At 43.0% G+C, this 27,589-nt stretch overlaps 1 protein-coding gene across 1 annotated transcript in view; it reads left to right on the top strand.

Moving 5' to 3' along the window:
* Positions 1 to 27,589, top strand: part of LOC146782676 (extracellular calcium-sensing receptor-like) — a 78,612-nt gene that overhangs the window by 28,354 nt on the left and 22,669 nt on the right. The window contains exon 3 of the mRNA XM_085637174.1: positions 3,857 to 4,699. Within this exon, the coding sequence (XP_085493300.1) occupies positions 3,857 to 4,699 (843 nt within the window). The remainder of the gene's footprint in view (positions 1 to 3,856; positions 4,700 to 27,589) is intronic.

Genomic DNA, 27,589 nt, shown 5'->3' on the forward strand with positions numbered 1-27,589 from the left:
GTTATGATCACCAGTTTTATCTCAAAGTCAAAAATCTCAAGAAAATAAAGAGAGACGATAGAGACTAGCGTGATGGATGTGTGCACACGTTTGCTAAAATGTTTGACAATATTAAGGGAGTGGAAGAGAAGAAGAGGACCAGAGATGAGAGGGAAGAGAATGATGATACATGCTCCATTAGCAGCATTTCCTCTTCCTCTCTAAGTAGTACAACGTCCAATGTATCACGTTATGTCCCTTTAGGGGAAGGATCTTCTTCTTTTCAGAAGGAGGTTGCAAAGCTACGCATAAGGAGCAGACCAACCAAAACCCGGAGGGGAGGTAGGAGGTCCAAAGGGAGGTTCCAAGGGAGGGACAGTAGGAAAGGCGAATACGGCAGTACAGTCCAAACAGTAAATGACAATATTATGTGTAACCCAATGTGGCCCGATGGCATGAACAATTGGAGTGAGCTGAAATTTGTTAATTTGTCCAATAAAAATCTTGATAAAGGCTAAATGGCTGTTTTGCTTGAGGGTTTGAACTTTTGCCCCACTCAGAGTGGTAATATCAATGATGCACATATAGATCTGTATAAATTTGTCAGAGTTCTCAAACTCAAAGATTACTTTTTTGCAACACTATCCCTAGAACACTGAGCGACCGACAACTTCTGATCATATGACACACACAATTGCTGATATTCGCAACATACACTGTCTACTCATGTTGGATGATGATGGGAATCATGATATAAAGCGGTACAAAAGGGGGTGGTGATGGACGGAGCATCAGAACCAATCAAACACTCACACCCAGTCAACAGATCTGGGTTTGATCCATCACCATTCTTTAGCCCACTCTGCCATCCCAGTTCAGACATGGCCATATGCAAATCAGTCTGACCCTGTGCCTCATGGGAACAGTCCAGCCCGAACTGCCAAGCCATGCCTTCCCTTGACCGGAAACAAGCTTCCTAGGACCGGTTTCTGGCATTTCAGCTGTCTTCAGCCAGGCTTGTTTGAATCCAGTGGCAAAGTGAGCAAGGGACTCACGTCTGAGCATACCCTGCCAACTTATGGCGAACAAAGCAGTACAAAAGAGGGTGGTGATGGACGCAGCATCAGAACCAATCAAACACTCACACCCAGTCAACAGATCTGGGTTTGATCCATCACCGTTCTTTAGCCCACTCTGCCACCCCAGTTCAGACATGGCCATATGCAAATCAGTCTGACCCTGTGCCTCATGGGAACAGTCCAGCCCGAACTGCCAAGCCATGCCTTCCCTGGACCGGAAACAATCTTCCTAGGACCGGTTTCTGGCATTTCAGCCATCTTCAGCCAGGCTTGCTTGAATCCAGTGGCAAAGTGAGCAAGGGACTCACGTCTGAGCATACCCTGCCAACTTATGGCGAACAAAGCGGTACAAAAGGGGGTGATGATGGACGGAGCATCAGAACCAATCAAACACTCACACCCAGTCAACAGATCTGGGTTTGATCCATCACCGTTCTTTAGCCCACTCTGCCACCCCAGTTCAGACATGGCCATATGCAAATCAGTCTGACCCTGTGCCTCATGGGAACAGTCCAGCCTGAACTGCCAAGCCATGCCTTCCCTGGACCGGAAACAAGCTTCCTAGGACCGGTTTCTGGCATTTCAGCCGTCTTCAGCCAGGCTTGCTTGAATCCAGTGGCAAATCATGATATGGCATCACTGATAAACCAGCTTGATATACCCCAAAATTACATGACTGATAGTGGCATGAAACCAAGATCCAAATTTGTACCTGCAATGAACTACCATCATAACATTGTTGTCTTTTATGATAAAGTAAGTGAGGAATTACAGAAATTGGAGATACCTAGTAAATTCACTACTCCAACATACTACAACATTACTGCCCAAGAACGAAAGACACTCAATAATCTCAAACTTGATGAAACTATCATCATAAGGGAGGCCGACAAGGGCAGTAATGTTGTGATTATGAATCATTGTGACAATATGAGTGAGATAAATCGCCAACTAAGCAATGAATTGTGCTATCAGAAGTAAGCCTGGGCGAAGCACTACGCTACGCTCGCGTAGTTTGCGAAGTTCTCGCTACTTCGCACTACACGAACTGCACGTAGCACAGTGCGAACACGCGTAGCGTAGTGTTGCGTAGTGCTGCGGTCATTTTTTGCTTGCTCGCGGTCCTCAACGTCAAGTTGGCGACCGCGAGCAAGCAAAATGACATCCCGGCAAGACTTTTTTCTTGTTCGCGATCAGCAACATCAAGTTGGCGATCGCGAGCATGGAAAATAAACCTCCCGGCGAGATTCCCAACGCGAGGAGGTCAAGTTTCTCATTGCGAGGGGTCGCTTATGCTCGCGACCGCTCGCAATGAGAAACTACCAGTTCGCGTTGAGAAAGCTGCCGCTCGAGTAAAAATCTACTTGAGCAGCAGAAAACTACAGCTCGCACTGTGCAAGATGCCATTTTCAATGATTGCACAGTGCCGGTTGCTTGTCCGCACTGTGCAATCATTGAAAACAACATCTTGCACAGTGCGAACATGTTACTACGCAGTTCATGAAGTGCTACGCGTAGCTCGCGTAGTGCGAACTTCACTTTGCGTAGCTTCGCGAAGTGCTACTTCGCGAACTACGCCCACCCTTAATCAGAAGATTGGAGTCAATCCCATTGGAAAATTTACAACAATGATAAATATTAAACTATGTGAATGGAAGGATACTGCGTTACTTACTGAGGACAAATTTAGATACCTGAGGGTTGAATGTCCTAAGTATCCGTGTATTTACATATTTCCAAAAATTCACAAGCCAGGATCCTTTCCTCCAGGTCATCCAAATATTTCGGGGGTGGGCTCACCCACCGAAAATCTTTTAGAGTTTGTCGACCTGAGGCTCCAAAAATATGTTGACAATCTTCCCTCCAATATTCGGGACAGCAAAGATATCCTAGTCAAATTCAAAGATTTCCAATGGTCAGACGAACCTTTATTTGTCACTTTTGACGTTGAAAGTTTATATACCTGTATACGTAAAGAATTTGGAATATTAGCGGTACAATCTTTCCTTGATAGAGAAAGCGCTGACCAGTGCGAATTCAATGAGATGTCTATGGAAACGAAGGATATTATCCTCGGCAACAACTTTTTTCTTTTTGATAAATGTTGGTTCCAACAGATACTGGGTACAGCCATGTGCACCAGGTTTGCTCCCTCCTACGCCTGCCTCTTTATGGGGTGATTTGAGAGGTAGCATGCCTGGGGCAGACGTGCCTCCCCCTGGACTAATTACATCGTGTTCTGGGGGAGGTACATAGACAATATTATCTGTCTGTGGTCTGGGCCTTTGGATCTTCTGCAAGAGTACTTTACATACTTGAATGCCAACGAGTATAATATGAAACTCACTATGACTTTTGATAAGGAGAAAATCAATTTTCTTGACATTAGTTTTTATGTAAAAAATTGAACTATACAGAGCACCCTGTTTAGGAAAGAAACAGCTTGTAATGGGATTCTACATGCTGATAGTGCACACCCCCAGTCTGTTGTCAATAACATTCCATATGGGGAAATGACACGGATTAGGAGAAATTGTAGTGAGGAAGACACATACCTCGAAAACATTTCAGAATCGAAAAAGAGATTTCTACAGAGAGGTTATGCTAGGAAGCTTCTGGTCAACCAGAAACTAAATTTCTAACAATCACCAAAATCAGTTGCCTTGTAAAGTGTACATTATGTTGTTTTCAGAAAAATGTACACTTAGCTAAAAGTATAGAGTCATTTGTGAGAAAAATGAGCAAATTAAAAAAGAAAATCCTCTTGTTTATGTCTGTAAACTCTCATATATTTGCAGGTCAGTTATTTTTCAACCAGCTCATTGCTTAATGACAAAGACCAGTACCCTTCATTCTTCCGGACCATTCCCAGTGATGACATCCAGGCCCGCGGACTTGCCCAGCTGGTGGTACACTTCGGATGGACTTGGGTTGGTCTACTATCTAATGAGGATGATTATGGTCTCTTGGGGTCTAATTTTTTTAAGGCCGAGCTCCTTAAGTCTAATTTCTGCATAGCCTTCCATGAATCAATCCCCATTGAGCCGTCTAGTGTCAGAATCAGTTTCATTGCAAAGACAGTCATGAGGTCACGGGTCAATGTCATCATTGCCTTTTGCACTGCCCCATATTTGACCCTGGTGATGCAGGCTTTGGCCAGACAGAACTTTACTATCAAAGTGTGGGTTGCCAGTGAAGGTTGGTCAACCTCGACCAGGTTTTCTCACATGGAATTCACCAACACAATCGGTAACACAATAGGGCTGGCCGTTCATGAAGGTTCAATCCCAGGGTTCAAGGATTTCCTTCTCAAAGCTCATCCTGCAAATTTCCTCAGTGACATCTTTGTTAAATCGTTCTGGGAGAGGGTGTTTGGTTGTCATTGGCCAACCCCAAAATCCAATCTGACGCAAACAGCAGCGGAATTAGGTAAATATTTTACCATCTGCACAGGTCAAGAAAAGCTGGAAAGATTCAAAGACAAGTATCAAGATGAGCCGGACTTGAGAATCTCCTACATTATTTATAATGCCGTCTACACTGTGGCTCATGCCTTAAGAGGCATGTACTTTTGTGTGCCAGGGCATGGGCCATTCATTGGTAATTCGTGTGCCAACTTCTCTAGGTTCAAGCCCTGGCAGGTGAGTATGTGGAGCTCCACAAATTACTAGTACATCAAACGGAAAACATCAAGTGTATCTCCCCTGATTTTATTTTAATAGTCATTTTTAAATTAATTAGTAGGTAATTCTTATCTTTCCAATAGTAATAGTATCAGTGGCAATCACAATACTTTATTAATAATTTGTAAAGTTATTGTTATAATAGACATTACTATTATTGTCTTTGTTGTTAATATTATCACAAATAGCAGTAGTATCACAATTCTAATAACTATCATGAGCATTGATTTTTGTATTGCTATCATTAAGAACATAATCGTTATTGTTGTTCTCAATGTTAATAATTATTGCCATTATCGACTATAATCATCACTGTCTATACGATTTCGTTCTGTATTCATTTATTTATTTGATTATTAAGGGGTTTTGGAAAGCACTGTTTCTTTTCTTATGGAGATTTGAGAAAACGGTCTGTTATTATTATTGGTAATATTATTATTATTAACTGTTATATACCAACTGTATTATAAAAATAATACTAATATTAATAATAATAATGTTACCTTTATCCACCTGTAGTAGTGGTAATAGCGGCGATAATAATCATGTTAGTAACATTAATACCACTAAGAACAATATTAATAATAATAATAACAACAACAACAACAACAACAATAATAATAATAATAATAGCAATACTATTTATTTATTTTTAAGTGTTTTTATTGATTTTTTTTTCAACAATCAGTCAAGCAATACTATTGTTAATAGTAATATTGTTTATTATTATTATTGATTTTATTATTATTATTTACAGTTGCACTTTTTATTAAGTGCTTTTGCCTGTACTCATCTCTGTAGAAATGGCAACAACATACAAAATAATAAACGTATACGGATAGCAGTTGAAAAAGTACAAATTTTAATAAAGGGACCAAAAACGGAGGTATTAAAACTAAAAGTATTTACAGCTAAAGAAAGTATGTTGCCGTTGCAGAAGCAGCATTGTACATCTTAGGCAGGAGAAACTGGGGACTCTTTTAGGCTCAGCATTGAATAAGTATATCCATTCTTTTTTGCTCATAACGTTTAATTTGTTATTTAATAGGCAAAAAAAGACATGTATAAACAGTAAAAGGACATATGAGGAGATATCTCAACATCCATTATGTGATAGTTAACTCATAACATCGAAATTGCAAAGGCAGTTAACACATTTTGGTATATGGTTGCAAACCTATAGAAATCTGTTGCAGAGAAAGTGATGTTTTAACGTTGTGTATATTTGAACCTGAGCAGGTATGTTGGGAAGTCACAGGTTCTTTAGTGGAACTTGTCTAGCTAAGGTTCTGGCAGTGACAGGTATGTTGGGAAGTCACAGGTTCTTTAGTGGAACTTGTCTAGCTAAGGTTCTGGCAGTGACAGGTATGTTGGGAAGTCACGGGTTCTTTAGTGGAACTTGTCTAGCTAAGGTTCTGGCAGTGACAGGTATGTTGGGAAGTCACAGGTTCTTTAGTGGAACTTGTCTAGCTAAGGTTCTGGCAGTGACAGGTATGTTGGTTGCTGCCTAGATCTTGGTGAGACAGGACCTGCTGGGTGTCGTGGGCACTCTGCTATGACAATAAATTCTCACCTGCACTACATTTATATATTTAAATGATTTACCACATGTTGGCAACAAGTGGAATATACTCTTGTTATAGCAGAATCAGAGACTGCCATAACAGACAGTGTCATGCCTCCCACAATTGCTTCCACCAATGGTCCCTTAACCAAAGTACCACCTGTAACAGAATTACACTCAGTTGTTAGAACTTCATTACTACGTTTTTCGACCACATATCCTCAGATAAGTCCACAGTACTAATTTTCTAGTGTTTTTGTTCAATCTACACACTGCCTGGAAGTGCTTAATTTTCTTGCATACCATACAACGTTTTCCAACAACTAGACAGTTTGGACTGTTACATATGTGATTTAATGAACAACATCTATAACACGTCAAATTAGACTTTTTGTATAACTCTTTCCTCATTTACCCCACGTTAATCAAACATGCTTCATGTGTCTCTATATCAGATTGATTAGTAACCAACATGTTAATTGGCACATCGGTGTTTGGCACTTTTTATGAAATGAAGAGAGTTTGATACCCTTTCTTAAGTCAAAAACTTCCATAAAAGTTTGATTCTGATATGCCAGCAACCTCTCTTGCTTCTTCTTCGAGAAACAATTATGTATATCAACATTCTCTCCAAATTCGCATGTTGGTGCAAAAATTCTTAACGATGAAATGAATTCATCCATTCACTCCTCAGCGCGTTGACTCAGCTCGAAGAATATTAACCTCATAACCATGCAAACTGTAGGCAAATGTGTATATTCAGCAATGGGAGGCAGGAGTGAAGTATTCCTTGGTAGAGTCGGAATTCTTGCTTTCTGAAATATGGGTGTTGGATGAGCTGAGGTAAAATCTCACAAAACATAGAGTAAAGATAAGGGATCTACAGAAAATATGAGTGACATGGAGAGGGAAGGAGTGGGGGAGGAGGGATATATCCCAATCATGTGGTCCACACTACATTCTTATTTACATAGACTCAGGAGGGGATGTGTGGCTCCAAGTGCGTGTGGGAAGGTAGCAAGGATTAGTTAGTGGGGGTATGTAGGTTTACACTTTTGCAAATATATGTCTGGATTGGTCCAAAGATTCTTGAAGCTGTAATGTGAATGCTTTTTTGCATATATATTGTTGTCAGCATCCTGGTGTAGTATAGGAGTTCCCGCTATTTTTTGTAGGAAATAGTGGTTTGGGATTTCCACTCCGAGAGAGATGTTTTTAACTCCTGAGGTAAGTAGAAGGTCAATGAGTTGTAAGTCGTGATTGGCACTCAATGTGGGGTGACAATAGGACATGATACGCAGAGCGATCTTAGGGAGATCCAAGGTAAGGTGAACTTTGGTTGTCTTTTGGATCAAACTTGCGATATTTCCCCATAGAGGAGCCCCATTTCTGCACTTGAGTAGTATGTGTTCCAGATTGGCTGTTGCTTCCTCACATCTTTAGCATGTGTTAGATTCAATTAGGCCCATTCTGTGGAGTTTTGCAGGTGTCCAGTGCAGTTGGTAGATATTCCAAAAGCAGGTTTATGCGAGGGCGGAGATATTTTCCCTGAGGGATGTGACTGTAAGATGTTTTGCCAGAAGGTTTCTTTCAATGAGTTGGGGAGGGTAGGGATCAGGGATGATGATTTTTTCAGAAGTGGGTTACATAGAGCTTTCCTGTGTGGTTGGATGAGTCTATATATTTTGAATGCTGAGTGACCTGTTTTCTTAAGGTTGGACAGTGCTGGGGGGAGATCAAGAGGGTCAAGAGGGTGGTGGGTTGTCAGATGGGCCTCAAATCAAATCAGGTGTTTGTTAAGCGCGACTACTTACCCGTAAGGGTCTCAAGGCGCTGGGGTGTGGGGGGGTTTGCAGGTTCCAGTCCATTACGGAGGGGGTCTGTCGAAGAGCCAGGTTTTGAGGTTTCTTGCGAAGATGGGGAGCAATGTTATCTGTCTGAGGTGGAGCGGAAGGTCGTTCCAGGCTCTTGCCACGAGGAAGGAGAATGAGCGGCCCCCCGATCTGGTCTTTCTGGTGCGGGGGACCACTGCGTAGGAGAGCTGGGCCGATTGTAGGGTCCTTTGGGGTGCATGGAATTTGAGTCCACTGTTCAGGTATGCTGGTCCTGTGTCGTGGAGGGCCTTGTGAGCATGGGTTAGCATCTTGAAGGTGACTCTAGCTTCGATGGGGAGCCAGTGGAGTGTTTGCAGGTGCTGGGAGATGTGGCAGTGTCTTGGCAGGTTGAGGACCAGTCTTGTGGCGATGTTTTGGATGTTCTGTAGCTTGTGGGTGAGGATTTTGTTTATTCCGGCATAGAGTGCATTGCCGTAGTCGAATCTGCTGGTGACCAGGGCGTGAGTGACGGTCTTTCTGTGTTCAAGGGGATCCATTTGAAGGTCTTACGTAGGAGGCGGAGGGCGTGGAAGCAGGAGGACGAGACGGAGTTGATCTGGCGGTCCATTTTGAGCTCTGAGTCCAGGATGAATCCCAGGTTGCGTGCGTGGTCCGTGGGTGTAGGCGGGCTTCCGAGGGCGGGGAGCCACTAGGTGTCATTCCAGGCGTCTGGGTTTGGGCCCATGATGAGTACTTCCATTTTGTTGGCGTTTAGTTGTAGGCAGCAGTTTTTCATCCATTTGGAGACGGCTTCCATTCCTTCTCGAAAGTTGTGTCTGGCGTTGTTGGGTTTGTTGATAGGGAGAGGATGAGTTGGGTGTCATCTGCGTATGACACAATGTTGAGTCCGTAGGTTCTGACGATGGGGGCAAGCGGAGCCATGTAGATGTTGAAGAGCGTAGGGCTGAGGGAGGACCCCTGGGGTCTCCGCAGGTGGTAGGTGAAGGGTCTGAGAGGAAAGGGGGAGTATGACCCGCTGCATTCTGCCGGTGAGGAAGGGCCTAAGTCTTGGATTGTGTTTATACATGTTTGAGCCCACTGTTCCTAGAATGGTGTAACTTTGAGTATTTTAATGTGTCTATGGTACCAGAGAGATTATAGCGTTAACTTGTGCATTTTATTCTCTAGGGTCATATCCAAGTATTTCAGGGTCTGTACCATACTATTAACTGTGGCGAGAGAGCGAACTTTGTTCGGGACACAAGAGAGTCCTAATGTCAAGAGAGATTGAAGGGGTAAAGGGTGTAATAGTTGTGTTCTATATGCACCCATTGTGGATCTCAAAGGCCGTTCCTGCAAAACCAACTCATGCCTTGTGCAGCCAGGTAGGCAATTCGGTATTTTGCAAAGTTTGGTAGATTCAGGCTCTCTTTCTTTTTTCACAGGTACATTTTTATAGGGCTACACATGCTTTTTTATCATCCCAAAGGAATTTGTTATTTAGGTTGTTTATTTAAGGAAGTCTTTGTGAGGGAAAGAGGGAGCATACTTGTTAGAAAGTTAACTTGTGAGAAAATCATAATTTTGATGGTTTCTGTTCTTCCCCACCATTATATATGCTTAGGGTCCCATCCCTGGAGAAGTTGCTTGGTTTTAGTGAGTTTGTTCTCCTGATCAGATATTTCAGTTTTTTCTTTGTTTAAAGAGTATCCCAAAATCTCTGAATATTTGGAAATCTCTAGGGGGAAGCTTGGGATGGTGTGTTCTGCATCCTCAATGATAATACATCTCCAGCATATGCAGCCACGATTTCCCTTCCCGATAGGAAGGGAATACCTTTGATATTGGTAGTGTCTCTTAAGGCTTGTAAAAGAGGCAATATATCAAATAGAAATAGCAGGAGAGATAGAAGGCAGCCTTGTCTGGTTCCTTGTATGAGCTGGAAGAGTTGATGGAAGTGGCCATTAACTCTGATCTAAGCAACAGGTTTACTATAGAGCATCATGGTCATGTGAATAAAATCATGGCCTAATTTATATATTTGTTGGGTTGTGTGTAAAAATGGTCATTAGAACTTGTCAAAGGCTTTTTCTGCATCTAGGGTCAGAGCGACGTCAGAGTTTTTTGCTCTTTCCATCACATGGCAGAAAAGCCATATGTTGTCCGCAGCAAGCATTCCTTTAAGGAAGCCAGTTTGCGAAGGCTGGATAATCTTCTCAATTTTTTTTTTCAAATCTGGAAGCAAGAATCTTTTCATATAATATGAAATCAGTATTGATGCGTGAGATTTTTTGGTAGTTTTTAACATCTATCACAATGAATCCTTTCTTGGTTGCAAAAAGTGCAGGCTGTCAGCCAGAGCACAGGAAAGCTGGGGCAACCAGGTGGGCAATCTCTAAGATAGCTACCTGGGTGCATGCCACATCACTCCTGGCATGATATTTATGACAGGGGTGAGAAGGCACAATGTATGATACCAAACATGACATATTTAGGTGGTACCATAAAGGAGCTGCCAACTTCGAGTTTGCCCTGGTTCCAGCCCATGTTATTCTATGGATTGTCTATGACGTATAGTGTCTTTTAATGGTAAAGGACACTATAGGGACATATAAACTTGCACTAGTGTGTTCACACCTTTAATATTCTGCACCTTGACTCATGGGCTTTATGAGGCCTTCTTTAGGGGCGAGTGATATATATTAAAGGCAGTGAATTGACTATGCCACAAATTGTGAAGACATAGTCGAGGTTGAGCAGTTTGCACTGCTCCTACAGTCTACAATGGCAGGCCTTCTGTCAGTATTTTACCTTGATCAATCAGTGCTTCAAGCCCTTGGGACCCATTTACCATCCATGCCCTGGGTACGACTGGTACCATATACTAGGGACTTATTAGTTATCTAAAGTCCTTGTCAATTGGAGTTGCCAATTTAAACATAACAGTTTTAGGGAGAGAACACTGGCACTGGAGCCTGGGCAGGAGGCTCCAGGGCACTATCAGTCATAACCATCAGCATTGGTGCAAAAAGTGTGTGGGGTGACCATCCAAAAAGAGCACTTTACTACAGACAGTGTTCCCTGGAACCCTGATTAAACTGCCTATGTTGATGGCATTTCAATTTATATTTCCAACCCTTTGACAGTCCTGGATCCTTTTGTGCAAGAGATTTCATTATATTCTAGCATATCTGGTTATAAACTTCATTTTTCGAAAACTGAAATGTTACCAGTGACCTCCCTTTGCTATCAATATATGTTTGCCCATACCAATTTTCATGGTGTCCCTCAAAAAGTAAATACCTTGGTGTTTGGTTTTCTTTCACCATATTGGACGCACTTCATCATATTTGTACCACGTTAAAGTCCAAATTACAAACATTACTTCTAACTTGGTCTCTGTTATATTTATAAAAGTGGGGAAGACTTGATGCCATTAAAATGATGATTGACCACAAGTCCTTTCTACCATCATTATGTTTGAAATGTTATGCTATGAGTAATGATTTTCAAGATCAGCCTATTCCAGGATGGAGTTACTCTATAAAACATTTTCTGCTAACCTTAATTTTCAACAGTAATTTTTGTACTCCTTTATTATGTGGTACAATAAATTTCTTAAAATAAGCAACAGATATTTTTACTTTAAACATCAGTAGAAGGGTATTATATTTGTTCAGCAACTTGTGAAAGAGAATTCTAATGTATCTTCTTAATACTTACAACTACAATATCAGTTACCTAACTACTTTTTAAATGAAAAAAGGTTATTTCCTCTTCTCTTCATTGTTTTTGTCCACAAAACAATTTATTCCTGACTCACTTACAACTGTACCTGTTACACATTTACATTACCCTATTCCCAAGCTGCCCTTATATACAAGGCATTAATGCCCTCTCTTTCTATCAGAGCATGTGGGCATATTATCAAGCACGGCGTTACAATTATCGCCGCTTTAGCTGCAGAAAACTGCTGCTAAAGCGGCGATAATGGGCTTGATAATATGCTGCAGAGAATTCCAATAGAAGTCCATGTTGACACCAGATCATGGGCTTCTATTGGAATTCTCAAGGGCATATTATCAAGTCCATTATCGCCGCTTTAGCAGCAGTTTTCTGCCGCTAAAGTGGCGATAATTTTAATGCCGTTTCTTGATAATATGCCCCATAATTCCTCTTGAATTGATGTGGGAAGTCGGTTTCTCTCTCGTTTTCTGCACAATTCTGGGAAATATTGTGGCTTAAAATATTCAATACCGCTAAACCTGCGCACATTACACAGTCCCTCTTTATTTGGATATAGAGCTGTTATCACTCCAAAATCTGTCTCTAACTAAGACTCATCTGCTTCTCGTTTCTGCTGGTCCTGTGCAAAATATGATGGTTATTTAATACATATGTTATACAACTGTTCTCATGTTTCAGCTTTTTGCACTTCAATTTGGTCTAAATGTTTAACAAATCTTCAATGTGATGTATCGCTTCACCTGCAGAATATTTTCCTAGGATTTTTTACACCTAGTTTTGATAATTTATCTCCCAAACCTCCATTGTTTGAACTTTTTTTGGACTTGCTTTTAAAGTTATACTTTCCTGTTAAAAAGACGTCTTTAAATTATCTGTATTCACATGGCGGAGTTTTATATGTGATGATATGTTCTTTATTTTTACATCAGATCTGATTTATATTTGTTACCCTTTACGACTTTTCTTTCTTTGCAGTCATCTGTCTATTAACTCTCTCCTCTCCCCTTTTTTTCATCCTCTAGATCCTCCTCTCTCTACTTACTCTTTCTTGTTCCTCCTTCTTAGTTTTTATCTTCTTCTTTATATAAAGATACAAAATAATTATTTTATTATCTATGTTTATCTTTCATTATTGCAATACTTTAAATGTATGACTATTTCTGCAAATGTTATTCATTGTGTTATTGCTCTTTGGATCCTTAATAAAAATGTTTTAACAATTATAAGAACTAATGGGACATCGATGACCTCCAATTTTTATACAACAGATTGTGCTTTACTAAGATCACGTTAGTAATGAAGAATATAGGATCTAGGTTTTGAAAATACTAAGCTAGATTTTGGGACCAGTTGGGACAGTTTCACCCGTCGATGTGGCCCAAGTAATTAACAGTGGCTGAGATTAATTCCTGCATTCCATCCATCACTTTTTTGTCTACTTTAGTTTGTCACCCTAAGTGGGACGGGTATGCCTAGAAATGGGTCCGGTACACATTGTGTCACTGGCACCTAGCTGTAAAATCTAATGAGCTCAGAGCTGTAGTAAAATAGTCCTGGAGTTGCTTGTGTTCCAGTTCAGGGAAGACCTGGCTTTGCTGTTCAGGCTGGAGTGTTCGGACTGGCGCAGGGTCAAGACTGATTTGCAAATAGCTGGGCCTGAACTAAGGTGAATTGGTGTGCAATATAACAATGAATTGGGATGCGGCCTGAGTAATTGACAGAGGCTGAGATTAATTCAGACATTCCATCCATCACTTTATTGTATAGTTTAGTGTGTCCCCAATCAAAGGTGAGCATTTATTATATATAATAAGGTAACCCAATAGTATCCTATGGGAGAGATCCAGATCGTGTAAAACTTAAAAACATATGTCCAACTTTTTAAATACACTACATCCTGCCCTACGAGCTGTTGAGGACCTACCTTAGGGGAATTTAAAAGGATCTTTAGGCCTGGCAAAAGGTTTATTTTGTTTGGTAAAATTGGTAGTTCAAATCTGCACTGTCATATTTAGAAGGCTACTTTAGTTGGCTGGCACAATGAGTGCTGCAGCCCTCTAGTAGCATTTAATTTACAGCCCTAGGTACAAGTAGTTCCACATTACTGGAGATGCATAGGTAAATTAAATGTGCCAATCAGGTGTAGGCAACGTGGGATAACTGGTCTGTACAGCCATGGAAGATTTCTGACATTTTTTTAAAATGGTGAAAGTAGTGGGTTCTGGGTAGAAAATGTGACCTACTCCCCCGGATGTGGTCACTTCAGGGGCAGATTAGCCGCTGGGGGTAGTAGCCCATTGGTAGCCCATTGTATGTGTTCTAGGAGTCGTTCTAATCAAAGGTCAAATAAGAGCGGGGAAAGGGGGCATTCTTGCCTAGTACCTCTGTGTAAAGTAAAGTAAGGATGAAAACAACTGTTAACAAAAACATAGAACGAATATAATAATTTTATAAATGACAAACATTTTGGGCCAAAACCAAACCAGTGAAGGGTGGAAAACAAAAATTGCCAATAAATGCGGTCTAAAGGTTTCAGCACCCAGAGATAAGGACGCAAGAGAAGTATCAGTTTTTCCCAGCCAGACTAAGAAAATAGAAAAACATTCTGGCATTGTCCACTGCAGTTTTGACCTTAATAAAGCCAGATTGATCAGGTTTAACAAGAAGAGGCACAGTGGCTTCTTCATCAGAGAGAAAGAAGTTAAAAAATTATAATAGCTTGGGATCAAAAAATGAGGAAAGGGAAGAAATAAGTTAATTATAGAACTCATCATCACCAGGTGCCTTAGCTGTTTTCAGAGATGTAATTGCTTCTAAAACCTCTTGAAGTGTAATGTCAGCCTCCAGGTCATCAAATGTGTAGGAAAGGGATGGAAGTCTAGGAAGGCAATCAAAGAAGTGCAGTATATTGAGTGCAGTGGAGGTGGTATCTTCTGTATGTAGTGTTTCATGAAAGGGTTGAAAGATGGCAGATAGATCAGAGTTGGAGATCGAAGTGGAATTATCAAGTTTATTAAAAATGGGGCCAATAGTCTTATGCTCCATTTTTATTTTAAAATAGTTAGCCAGCATTTTACCATCTTTATTGTGACCTCCATGGAATTTAGATATAAATGTCTAAAATGTTGCAGGCATCAAGGGTAGCAATTATGTTGAGATCAATCTTAGCTTTGATCAAGTCATGCAACATCAAGGGAGATTTAGAGGTAAAGTAGGCATGTTCATGCTTCTTAATGTTTTGGAGTAGGAGGAGAAGTTGAGCATTTAAAATTAGTTTCCTCCTGGCAGAGTAAAAGCTTGAAAGGAATTCTAAACAGCATCCCAATTATTAATAATGGACGTGTCATTAGAATTGCTAAAGTGAAAGCATTCCTGCGTAAAGGTGGTAGCTTCAGTTATAAATTGCTTTTTGGAAAATAATGAGTTATTGAATCTCCATTTGCCAATTTTGGAGTCAATATTGGAAAGATCTAAAGAAGCGAGTACTGGGGCATGATCAGATATAAAAATGGAGCCTATTTCAGAGGATTGTATAGTCTGGTGCATGGATTTAGTGACTAAAATATAATCTATCTTGGACATTGTGTAATGCACATTAGAAAAAAAAGAAAACCAAATTTATCAGGATTGCAAGTTTTCCAACCATCAAATAATGGTTGGAATGTCTTATGAGATTTATCTGGTACAAATTTGCATCTAGACTTTCGATCTTTAAAAGGATCCTCCAACTGGTTAAAGTCACCTGCTATAATAATATTAAGATTACAAATATTGGCAAGTGTTACTTTAATAGTGTGGAAACATTTGTGGTCAGATTAACTGGGCCATTAATGTTAAAAAGAGAAATATGTTTCATGTGAATAATAGCATTGACCAGCACCCACAGGGGTCACATTCAGTAGATATAAACTGCATTTTCAATGCTTTTTGATGAAGAATAGCAACAACTCCCTTATGATCAATAGCAGGAGATGAGAAGGGTGGTAAAAAGAAATTAAATAGTGTATAACCACTCACAGAATATAGCTAGAAGGAAAAAAAGGCGAGGAGAAATATAAAAAAGCAGAAAAAGAAGCACTTCAAGGATAAGCATCCAGAGCTGAAAGGAATAGTTCTGAGAAGTGGTACGAAAAGTCTCACCACCATAACAAGAACAACAGCAGAGAGCAGGTACAATAAAATATGGACAAGCAGCCATTATACAGAAAAGTATGGTGCATGTGAGTCTCTTAAGATTTCTGAACAGTAGTGTCCATAACATGGGATGTAATATTCTGGAGAAACTTTTAATTTAACAAGATCATCAAAGGATTTAGAAGTGCATTTGTGAGTTATCTTGCATAAGCAGGGGTGGGTGAAGAATATTATAACAAATGTTCAACTGTCTCATTAAGTACATAAAGTAAGTATTAAGTGGTTTGTAAAGTGCTCATTTGCCGAGGTGTCTTGGTGCCAGGGGTTGCAGAAAAATGCAGCGAAACCAGGGGAGGTTCAGGTCACTACAGTGGAGGGAAGAGCCAGGTTTTAACCATGCTCCTAAATTTTAATCTGACAGATTGAAGCATGATGTTAATTAGTAGCTTATTCCAGAGCTTGGATGTTAGATAGGAGAGACATCTGCCTCCCCATCTTGCCTTGTTAATTTTAGGAACGTTGACCAGTGCTTTCTTAGCCGACCTCAGCGGAGGGTATACCATTGGAATAGTTTGTGATAGTCTGTTGGCCCTCCTCCACACAGGCCTTTGTGAACCAGACACAATGCCTTAAACTCAATCCGCTGCTTAACTGGAAGCCAGTGAAGGTTCCTAATAGCCCCCGAGATGTGATTGAATTTGGGGATATTCAACGAGGTTCGGGTTGCGGCGTTCTGTAGAGATTGCAGTTTGGATAGTTGACGCTTGTCAACATCTAGGTAGAGGGCGTTGCAGTAGTCTATACGGGAGAGAATGAGTGCTAACACAACCGTTTGCCTCAGCTCCAGCGGAAGAAATGGCAAGATTTTCAGCAGTATCTTTAAAAGGAAGTAGCAGGTCAAAGTCACCTGGTTAATCTTCCCTTAGAGGCTGAGCTGATCGTCACATACAAAGCCTTGGTTTCTCATGTTATCTACTTGGACTGGACAGGCTCCTGCCACTGCCAGCCACCATGCTAGAGTCCAGATGGGAAGACCAGTGCCAAATTCCATAACCTCCATCTTATCAGTATTTAATTTTAAGTAGTTATGGTGCATCCATTTCATGATGTGTTCGAGACAACTGTGGAATCTGGTCGATGGTGTGTCTTCTGTGAAGGAGATAGAGATTATAATTTGAGTATCGTCGGCATACGATACCAGCGAAAAGCCATGGTCCTTGATTAATTTGGCCAGTGGAGTCACATAAATGTTGGACAACGTGGGTGTGAGTGCTGACCCCTGTGGAACTCCACATGGAGATAACATTTGTTGGATTTAAGATTATCCCAACACACTCTCTGTTCTCTGCCTGTCAAGAAGGATGTGAGGAAGGCTAGCGCGATGTCCCAAATTCCTATTGCCTTCAGCTGTTGCATAAGTACTGAATGATTGACCGTTTCAAACACAGCTGATAGATCAAGTAGGATAAGGACAGCTCTGCCGCCCCTGTGAATTTGCTAACGGATTTACTCTGAGCCATGATATGTGCTGAGTCAGTTGAGTGGAGTGGCCTGAACGAAAACCATGTTGAGTACTATCATGTAGATTGTTGATATTCAGGTAGTCATTTAACTCTGAGTTTATAGCTTTTTCCAAAACCTTGGCTGCTAAGGGCAGGCAGGAGATCGGGCTATAGCTTGTTACTTCGCATGGGTCATGGGAAGGTTTCTATAAGATGGGTCTGATACAGGCTTTCTTCCAGGCAACAGGGAAGTCACCAATCCTGATAACATTGTTTAGGAGGGGGCAAGTAGAGTGCTAACTAGATTCAATACACCATGAATGATGGCCAGCGGGCATGGATCGGCCAGAGAACCTGACTTAGTGGCCAGTAGAAAATCATTGACTGAGTCCACTGTCATTGGCGCGAAGCTGATCAAGTGGTTAGTGATGGTTAAAACTCATTCCGTTGTTTGTGCGTGTGGAGTGGGAGGGTCGGAACCCTGCCCTTCCAGTTCCCTAAATATTGTTTGAACATTTGACTGAAAGAAAGAGGCCATTTTGTCACACATAACATGATCAGGGGCAAATAGATCACTGAGATCTCCGAGAAAGGAACTTTTTTCCTCTAGCATTGGCTGTGTGGAGATGTCTTGAGAGATAACTATGTTATGGCCAGAGCGACCCAAACGATGTTTATCTTTAGCAGCTTTCAGGATGCATAGCAAGTCTTCAAACTCAAGTAATAGCATAATTATTTCTTTAAGTTGAGAAGCACAAGTATTAGGTTGGCCCAGACGATGAGCTCATTGCAGATTGCGAGGAGGAGTAGTAGGAAGACCAACGAGATCTGGATTTTATTTTTAAGAAGTCAAGAAGATTGAAGCCTTCAAGTGCTTCTGGCAGACTATAGAGGTGGAGATTATTATGATGATTCCTGTTTTCTGAATCTTCTGTATGAAGTTTGAGTGTCAGGATATCCTGCTCAAGTAAAGAGATTTTTTTAGTGGCTAAATCATGAAGAGAACTAACAAGTTGCTCCATTTTAACCACCTTTCCATCCATGATGATCCATCAATCCTCAATTTGTTGAAGCTTCTCATTGGTTGCACACATAAAAGCTTGCAAGAATGGAGTCAAGAATTTGAATGTTAGAAGACATAACGGGTGAAGAAGGATTATTTTTCCCCTTCTCAGACTTTGTGCTAGAAGAGGAGATTTTAGCACTTGCAAGCAGGTCACTGGCTATTTTGATGTGGTGTGCAATATTATTAGAGACCTTCTGAAAGGATTTTATTTTGCCCATAATATGAAGAGATGATGACCATATAGTCAAGATAGCATCAAAAAGAACAAAGGGCATCATTAGGTTAGCGGGCGGACATTCTGACGTAAAAAGGGACCGCCGGCCATAAGTGCGGCAGTCCCGCGGGGTTGATTAGGATGTGCCCGCCACACTGGTGGGCGCATCCTGCATTTTTAACATAGCGGCGGGTGGTGCTTTCAGCATCACCCACCGCAATGCTAAAAATGCATGTTGTGCATATGCATTCACAACGTGGCAGGCACCACGCAGTGCCTGCCTTTTGGTGCATGCACATGCAGGGGGTACCATAGGTACCCCCCATGTGCCCCCACTACCCCCAAACATCCTGGGGGCCCGCAACGGGCCCCCAACTTCAAGATCCGCATGCCTTTCCGTGGTGGCAAACCCGCCTGCATCCTGATATGGATGACGGTGTCTAGCAGACACCACCACCATATTAAACCCTTTTCCGCCCGGTCGACTTGTCGACCGGGCGTAAAAGCAGCGGACGGTCTTCCCGTTCGCCACGGTACCCCCACAATATTAATATGGCGGGGGGGAAATGGGTGGCGGGGGGGAAGGATGTAGGGCAGTTTGCTACCACCCGCATGGCGCCCTACATCCTAATGGACCCCTAAGTGTGTGTGAAGTAGGGTGGCAGAAAGAAACACAAATATATAAACAATGACGGTTATGCAATCACAATGAGACATAAAACCATCTTAATTGAAGTGTCTCAGGTGTAGCTTGAAGATAGAGTAATGGGAGTAAATTAACAGAGTGAAGCAACTCATAGCAAATCCTTCCTTGCCATAACAATTATATGTAGATACAAAATACATGTCTAAAAGCATGAATGTCCAAAAGAGTGTTGAAGTAAAAACATTCAAAGTATCCTATTTTACATTAAAGTCTTCTTGTGAGGAACAAAAAGAGACTGAATGTAAAGGAAACTTACATGTTCCAAATTTCAGTAAAAACCAATGTTGCTGGGGTGCTGCTTGCCTGGCTCTAACGTGGTGCAAAAGAGTGAAGCTCCGGCAGCCTGGTCACTGATCCACAAGAATCCTGGTGCCTCCTGCACAGCAATGGACAAATGACTGATCCTTTATGGGTCTGTCCAGCCAACTAGTTCACGGAGACAAAGAAGCAGCTTACCAATGTTCAGTGTTTTCGCACAAGATTACAGATGGTGCGGCTAGGGCCTGGTGATATGGATAACTAGGCCGTGGTGGGTGAGGCTACACCACCCGGCACAGTGAGACAAGCCCGACAGAGGCAGCGGAGCGAAGGATCACTGAGGTCGCACCAAACACAGAAAGAACCGATGGCGTTGCCGGGGGCCGGTGGAAGGTGATGACCAGAGATGACAGGTGCAGTAGGTCCCACGGAGTTAACCACGGGCTAATGCAGGGGTAGCGCCTGTGGTGGGACATGGAGAAGACACGCTGGTTGCCTTTGTGTAATGAAAATCTGAGCTGTGCAGGGAGATCAGCGATGGTAAGGAGGCCCGGGCATGCCCTGGGGTGTGGCTCCCATGATAGGGGGCCTCTATTGCTGTGTACAAGACTACCGAGGCATGGGGATTGGGGGTCCTGCCGAAGATACACTGACATAGGCCGAAGCAGTCCCCACCACTGCAATGCATATAGGAGCAGCTGAGAGAGGCCTGTGCAGGTATGAAGGACGGGGGCTGGCTACTGAAAGGGTGAGGAGACCTGTTAACTCAGCTGCCTGGGGCCTTCCATCCCTGCTGGCAACTGTTACTACTGCGCCTTGACCCTGGGGAATGGAGGGGCGTGGGGAACTGGGTGGAGGCAACAGCAAACCAGTAACTGATGGCCCACAACTCCCCAACAGTACCACTCCCAAAAACATGGCAGACATTGAGAAACCTGCATTAACCTGCTGCACAGGCCTGGGTGGACCTTGGATGCTCCGTTGCTTTATTTACCGCATCGGCTTGGCTATGGCGAGCACACAGCCTAACTGGAACACAACATGGGCAAGGCACATAAAACCCAGCCCAAGCTCCAATTCGAGTTTAACGGTGGGCGGTGAACTCCACTCCGCCGGCGGAGTTCACGGATTTGGCTACTCCACATAAGGAAGCGGAGCACGGAGTTAATCAAGAAACTCCGCCCCCTCACCAGCGAAGCAGATTTTACCAGCATTTACCGGCAGGTGCTCTCATTCATCTCGAATTTGAATGCCATAACATTGTTGTTTATGTTCTTGTCTTAACAGACTGACATCTGTAATGCGTGATGGAGAGTCAGAGTGCTTTTAGTGTGAGTGCTCACGCCTAGGGATGTGCGTTCTTTTAAGTACCATTGCACAGCTGTTCTTTGCTTGCCCACCGCATCTCAAACTCCACCTTGTGCATTGATGCACCCCTGCCGATGTTCTTTTAACAACCTTATATCGTCATTGCCCAAAGAGACGGGCGAACTAACTCAGTTGAAGAAACTTCAGAGTGAAATCATTTGACAGTTATTCCCCCGGAACTAGGTAAGAACAAACCAGAGCTGCTGCCACATGTAACAACAGATTTTGTTCACGTATGAACAACACACGTAGGACAGGCACAATTTTAAGTCACATTTGTTCAGTCTGAATCCAGAGCCCGAGTCCACAACAACCAATCAGCCCAGCTCTGCTCAGTACATCTAACAATACCAGTCTCTTTCACAACCTCGCCAGCAATCACAATTGTGTCCCACAAGAGCAGCTATGACAGCTCGTCACAGCTCCTCTTTCTATTTGTTTACATTGTTGCAGGTCTGTCACTCATAATACCTCGCCTGTGAATAGTCAATCTGTCTGCCTATCAAACCTTCAGTTGAAGGTCTGGGTTATTCTAAGACCCAGCGGTGCCAGGGGACAACACCTGAAACCTTCGTGGGTTACCTGTTCTGGCGTACAAGACACAGAGACACGGGAAACTTCCGGCGGCGTCAAAGATCAGCATTTATTTACTGCAGGGATACAGAAATCGCAAGAAGTGCACAACGTGTAGGTTCTAGGAGACTGCTTCAAATTGCACAAGTGGATCGCTCCTTTTATACACATTTTGGCCATTGCACAACATGGCGAACAAAGGTTACAACTCAGTTCCCACAGTAAAGTTCAAAAAGGTCGCATTCATGTTTTCAGAAACCCGGAACATAATTACAGCAGCATTGCCGGTTCCCAACTGTAAAAGCACATTAAGCACATTCCATTCTGACCGTAACGAATTAGAGGAGGGGACGAAAAACAGATGCAAAGGAAAAGACAAGAATGCATAAAAGGTTTAGAAAACAGTGTAGAGGGTGATACCGGGAACTTGATTGCAGGATCAAAGACCTCGTGCCCAATGCATGCACGGCTGAAACAATAGACCAGCACGGTAAGATGAGCCTTGAGCGGGGCCGTCTGCCTTTGCCGTGTCATTTCCCCTATCATAAAAGTCACCCTCAAAGAAACACGTGTCCTTAGTGTAAGCCTGGGAATCCCAGGGTCACAGAGCGGACAAGGTCCGTTCGCTGGCTACTTGAGGGCAAGAAACAAAATGGATGCCGCATCTAAAATGGAACCCGAGGGTTCGGATGGACAAACCCAAAAATGAGACGAACCATACATGGTAGTGTAGCGAAACCGCGTACACCCACTAAACTCGTCATTTGGGGTTCGTAGATACCAAACTCGTCCATATTCGAACACACCCAAAAAGTGTCGTCCCGTCTCGCACGGAACCTCAGACGCTCCTTTTGCCCTCATGTAGGCAAGCACTAGTCAAGATCAGAATCGATTTCAATATTCATCAAATCGTTCAGTTGTTGCTGAAACATCATTCTATCCATCAACGTCTCCTTGGTAACTAATGGCCGCCTTATACACGTTGCAGCACAGAGGCCACATAAGGCCGGACCACACTGTACACAAAGACAACACGTGAATAGAAACGTTACAACAACCCCTACGATCATCAGAATCTTCCAACCCCAAGTGGATATCAGGCCCCAAAACCATCCTAGAAGTGTCCAATTACCTTCGTCCACGTGTATGGACTCGGAGATCTTGTGCAACTTCGAGATGGCTTGGTAAACAGTTGGAGCATTGTCAGGAATGAAAATGCAACAGCTCGAATGGATAACCTTACACACACCACCTCTATCTGCAAGAACAACGTCTAGAACCATACGGTTCTGCAACGTCATGAGTCTATCCGCCTGAAGTTCCGCTGTCAAATTACCAAGAGCACTTGCAGTTATGTTAGCAGTCGACTCAACTACACGGGTCAACTGTCTTAGGTTCCTACTATTAACCATAGGTCCCCAAAACAGCAAGAAACCCTTAAAGAAGTCTCCTGCTTCTTGACCCGCAGTGTCCTCTTTGCTAATAACGCCTCTCACAACTCTAGTTCTGTGATAGTCTGAGGCAACCGAAAAAGTCGGTGGCAAAAGATTTGCAATATAACAGGTACCCGAGAAGTCACGGGGTAACCATGTATATGCACGTTCATAACATACGAAATAAGTACCCTTGGCAGTCAGAAAAACAGGGGAAGAGAGCATCGGTAGAACGTATGTATCAGTACAGGCACTGTTCCCAAGTTGTGCTCTCGGATTTCGACCCAAACCTTTCAAGCAGAAATTACCGAGGTGGGGTACGATCCATATTGGGGACGAACTCTTGAGCTGTCTATCACCCACTGACGTACTATACTCAGCATCACTCAGATCCTTATAGGCTTGCACCTCTTCATCTGGAATAAGCGATGCATCAAAAACATCTCTATCTAAATCAGCAATCGCTATCGCCAAAGGCTTGTGGTACGGACCAGGACCAAAGCTTGCAGAGCGTGGCTCTCTACTGGGGTAGGAATCTAGTGCACTACGGAACATAGTTTGGAATGCTCGAGCTGACCCTTGGGAGCTATAAGGAAGAACCAAATACGGAATACCCCTATCCATGGTATGTGGCATTAACCCACACACCCAACAGTTGGTAGTATTCATCACCAACTGATGCTGATGTAGGAGTTGAACGAAGGAGTTATTCATGAATTCCGCACGTCTAACCTGTTCATGTTGAGGCAGGGGATGAAAAGAATGTGGAGAAACAGTGGTAATGGAGCTTAGTTTAGGAGAGAGAGTAGGTGAAACAGAAGGCAATAACGACTGTATTCCAAAATACACTCCGCCCACCAATAGCATAGACACAGTCAGAAACAGTAGGAATACCTGAAACAGAAAACATTTTGTTCGTACAATCTTATGCAATTTTGATCTTTGCGCCAACATCCTTTCTACTTCCAACAGCTTAGAGAATGCCATCCTCTAAAAACCGTCCGTACGTTCTTGACGCACTTCGTTCTGAGTAGCGATTATCAATTCCCAGGAGTTCCCAGGAGTCGACAAAAGTAACCGACCTAGTGTCAGAAACCTGCTAAACAGAAAGGAGTACCCGCACGGCCCTACGGTTAACCCGGATGATAGGTTTTCTTAAACGCTCAGCTTTAATACAAATCTCTTAGCTGCAAAAAAACACATAAAAAGAAACTCAAAAAGAAAGGATGTAATTGTTCGTAATGTTCGTAGCACCAGTAAAGGAAAATATAAAACAAAATGTTATTAGTCCTTGCTACGTGGACGAAGAAAGTATCGATTTCTTCCAGGTCGAGTCTGCTCTACAAACAATTGTTCAGCTGGTGAAACAGTGTTCGTGGAGTGGACGACGATTCAGACCTTGAGTTCTCTACGACTGATGACTCCAAAGGTGTGTCTAGCAGCGATGAATTGTCTCCTACAGGTTGAGCATCGCTAAACGGCACAAAGCATAAAGGGGTCTCAGTTTCCGTTGCCGCAATCCCAGTTCTCACCCAACCATCTATTGGTGAAGGGATTGGTACTTTTTCCGTGTGGCCAGCGTGTACCCAGTTCTTTCTGCCTTCCAACCGAACTGCAGTCCTCGTCGTTAATAACACTTGGAAGGGTCCCACAAATCTCGGCTCCAAGTTACGTTTTCGGCCAAAATTTCGGGTAACGGCCCAATCACCTGGCCGGAGCCGATGTCCAGGACCCTCTGTCTGTGCCGGTAGAGCTTCAAAGACCTGTTGGTGAATTAACCTTAATTTAGTAGTCAGATCATGAAGGTAATCAATTAGCATTGGATACTCAAGACTATCAAAGGCTTTAGGTCTCGGGACTCCCCAAATGTTCGCAGGGCGGCCGAACACAATCTCATATGGGCTGAGCCCTACTCGAGAGTGTACATTCGCTCTGGTTGATAGGAGAGCCAGAGGCAAGGCATCAGGCCATGATAGACCCGTCGTAGCTTGTATCTTTGCAAGTTTCAGCTTCAGGGTACCATTATACCCTTCAACTAAACCTGCTGCCTGAGGATGATTAGCGCTATGGAATTTCTGCCGAATTCCAAGGCCCTTACATACGCTCTGCATCACACTTCCCACGAACTCACTTCCATTATCTGACCACACAATCCGTGGCATTCCATACCGAGGAAAGTATTCCTTCAGTAGGACTTTCGCTGTGGACAGGGCAGTGTTATCCTTAAGAGGATAGGCCTCAATCCATCTGGAGAACGCACAAACCACAACTAAAACATACTTCAGATTATTGCATCTCTCCATATGGATGAAATCCAGTTGGATAACTTCAAAGGGACAAACAGGGGGAGCAAAATGACCAGGTGGAGTGGGGGTGCCCTTGCCAGGATTATGCATCAAACACACCATGCAATTTGTAACCACTCTCTCAGCACATTTAGCAATACCATCATTGTTCCATACAGGGGACAAGAACTTGCATATCCCTTTCGCACTAATATGTGACAACCCATGAGCCATCGTCACGACAGCTAATACATACGCATCCGGTAACATCCACCTCTGACGTTCCGACAAGTCAACCCAACATCCATGCATATCCAACTTTCCCGTGCTTTCTTTCCACTTGGTCTTTTCAGCTTCAGTGGCCTCATTCTGAATTGATTTCACACTCTCAACAGTGTCTTCACACATACCAGCTTCCGTCGACCATCTCGCTGAACTTGTCACATACATTCGGGTTGCAAGATTCTTAGCCGTTTCCTTAGCAATCTCATCCGCAAATGCATTACCACGACCAACATCATCCGTCACTTTCCGATGTGCACTACATTTAACGATCGCCACCTGTTTAGGCAGTGTAAGTGCATCCAAAAGATCATTCACGAGCTGCCCGTGTTGGATGTTCGTACCATGCGATGTCATAAATCCTCTTTCTCTCCACAATCGACCAAAACTGTGCGCAACGCCGAATGCATACTGACTGTCGGTAAACACATTCACTCGCTTTCCCTTAGACAAAACACATGCTCTTGTCAATGCAATCAACTCTGCCGCTTGCGCTGAATTCTGATTCAATCTCGCAGTTTCCACAACCGTGCTCAACGTCACTACAGCATACGCAGTCACATCGCCATTCGGCAATTTAAAACAGGAACCATCAACATACAAAGTACCCTTTGTTTCTTCCTCAGTTCGTAAATAACAATCATGTGGTGGTACATCATCTGATTCCATATTAGTCGGCAACAATGTCGCCGGATTCAGTACATTACAACGCTTGATCTGTATATGACTTGCCAAAAGGGTCAACTCATACCCAGACAACCTTGCACTCGTCAGATGTTGAGTTTTTGTCCGATTCAAGAGAGTGTCAACTGCATGCGGAACCATCACTATGAGCATATTATCCATGACCAGACCTGCGGATTGTCGAATAGACACCGCAGCTGCCGCCGTCGCTCTCAAGCAACTCGGCAACGCTCTAGCTACCGGGTCTAAGGTCGAGGAAAAATATGCACACGGACGCTGCTTACCACCAAATTGTTGCGTCAAAACACTCAACGCACAACCTTCCCTCTCGTGGACGTATAGTGTAAATGGCTTACTGTAATCAGGAGTACCTAACACAGGAGCCGAACACAACGCATCACGCAGTTCAGAAAAACTTTTCTGACATTCCTCCGTCCATGGCAAAGGAGTCGAAACATCCTTGCACGTGAGAGCTGTCAATGGTTTCGCCAACAGTGAAAAATTTGGAATCCACTGTCTGCAGTATGACGTAAATTTTACCTAGAAAGGCACGCACATCTCTCTGAGTTGTTGGCACAGTCATTGTAGCAATTCTGCAATTCTTTCAGGGGTCAACCTTCTTCCCGCCTTTGACAATAAGTGACCTAGATAGGTTACTTCTTGACAACAATATTGCAGTTTAGAAGGTGACACTTTGTGATGTAAGTCACAAAGATGCTGTAACAGTGATACTGTAGCAGTCTCGCAAATCTGTTCAGTGTCTGCAGCTACCAACAGATCGTCAATGTACTGAATCAAAGCCGCACCAGTTGGCAGCACGAACGCATCAAGATGACTCTTAAGAGCTTGGCTGTAGATCGATGGACTCTCACAGTAGCCCTGAGGTGCGCGTTTAAACCTGAAGCTACGACCACCCAATGAGAAACCGAATAAATCTCTGCTTTCCTCGGCAATCGGAATGCTAAAGAACGCATTCTTCAGATCGATTACCGAGAACCATGATGCAGAGGCTGGAATCAGAGTCAGCAAAGCTGTAATGTCGGGTACCACGGGAAACTGTGGAACAACAATTTTATTCACCTCCCTTAAATCAATAACTAGACGGTACACAGGAGGCTTGGAGGGATCAGTTCGCTTCAAAATAGGCAACACAGGACTATTACACACGTTACCTCGTGTTTCCTCAATGACGTCTTTATCAATCAAATCGAAAATGAT

The sequence above is a fragment of the Triturus cristatus genome, chromosome 12 (genome assembly GCF_964204655.1).
Source record: "Triturus cristatus chromosome 12, aTriCri1.1, whole genome shotgun sequence".
Classification (NCBI taxonomy): domain Eukaryota; kingdom Metazoa; phylum Chordata; class Amphibia; order Caudata; family Salamandridae; genus Triturus; species Triturus cristatus.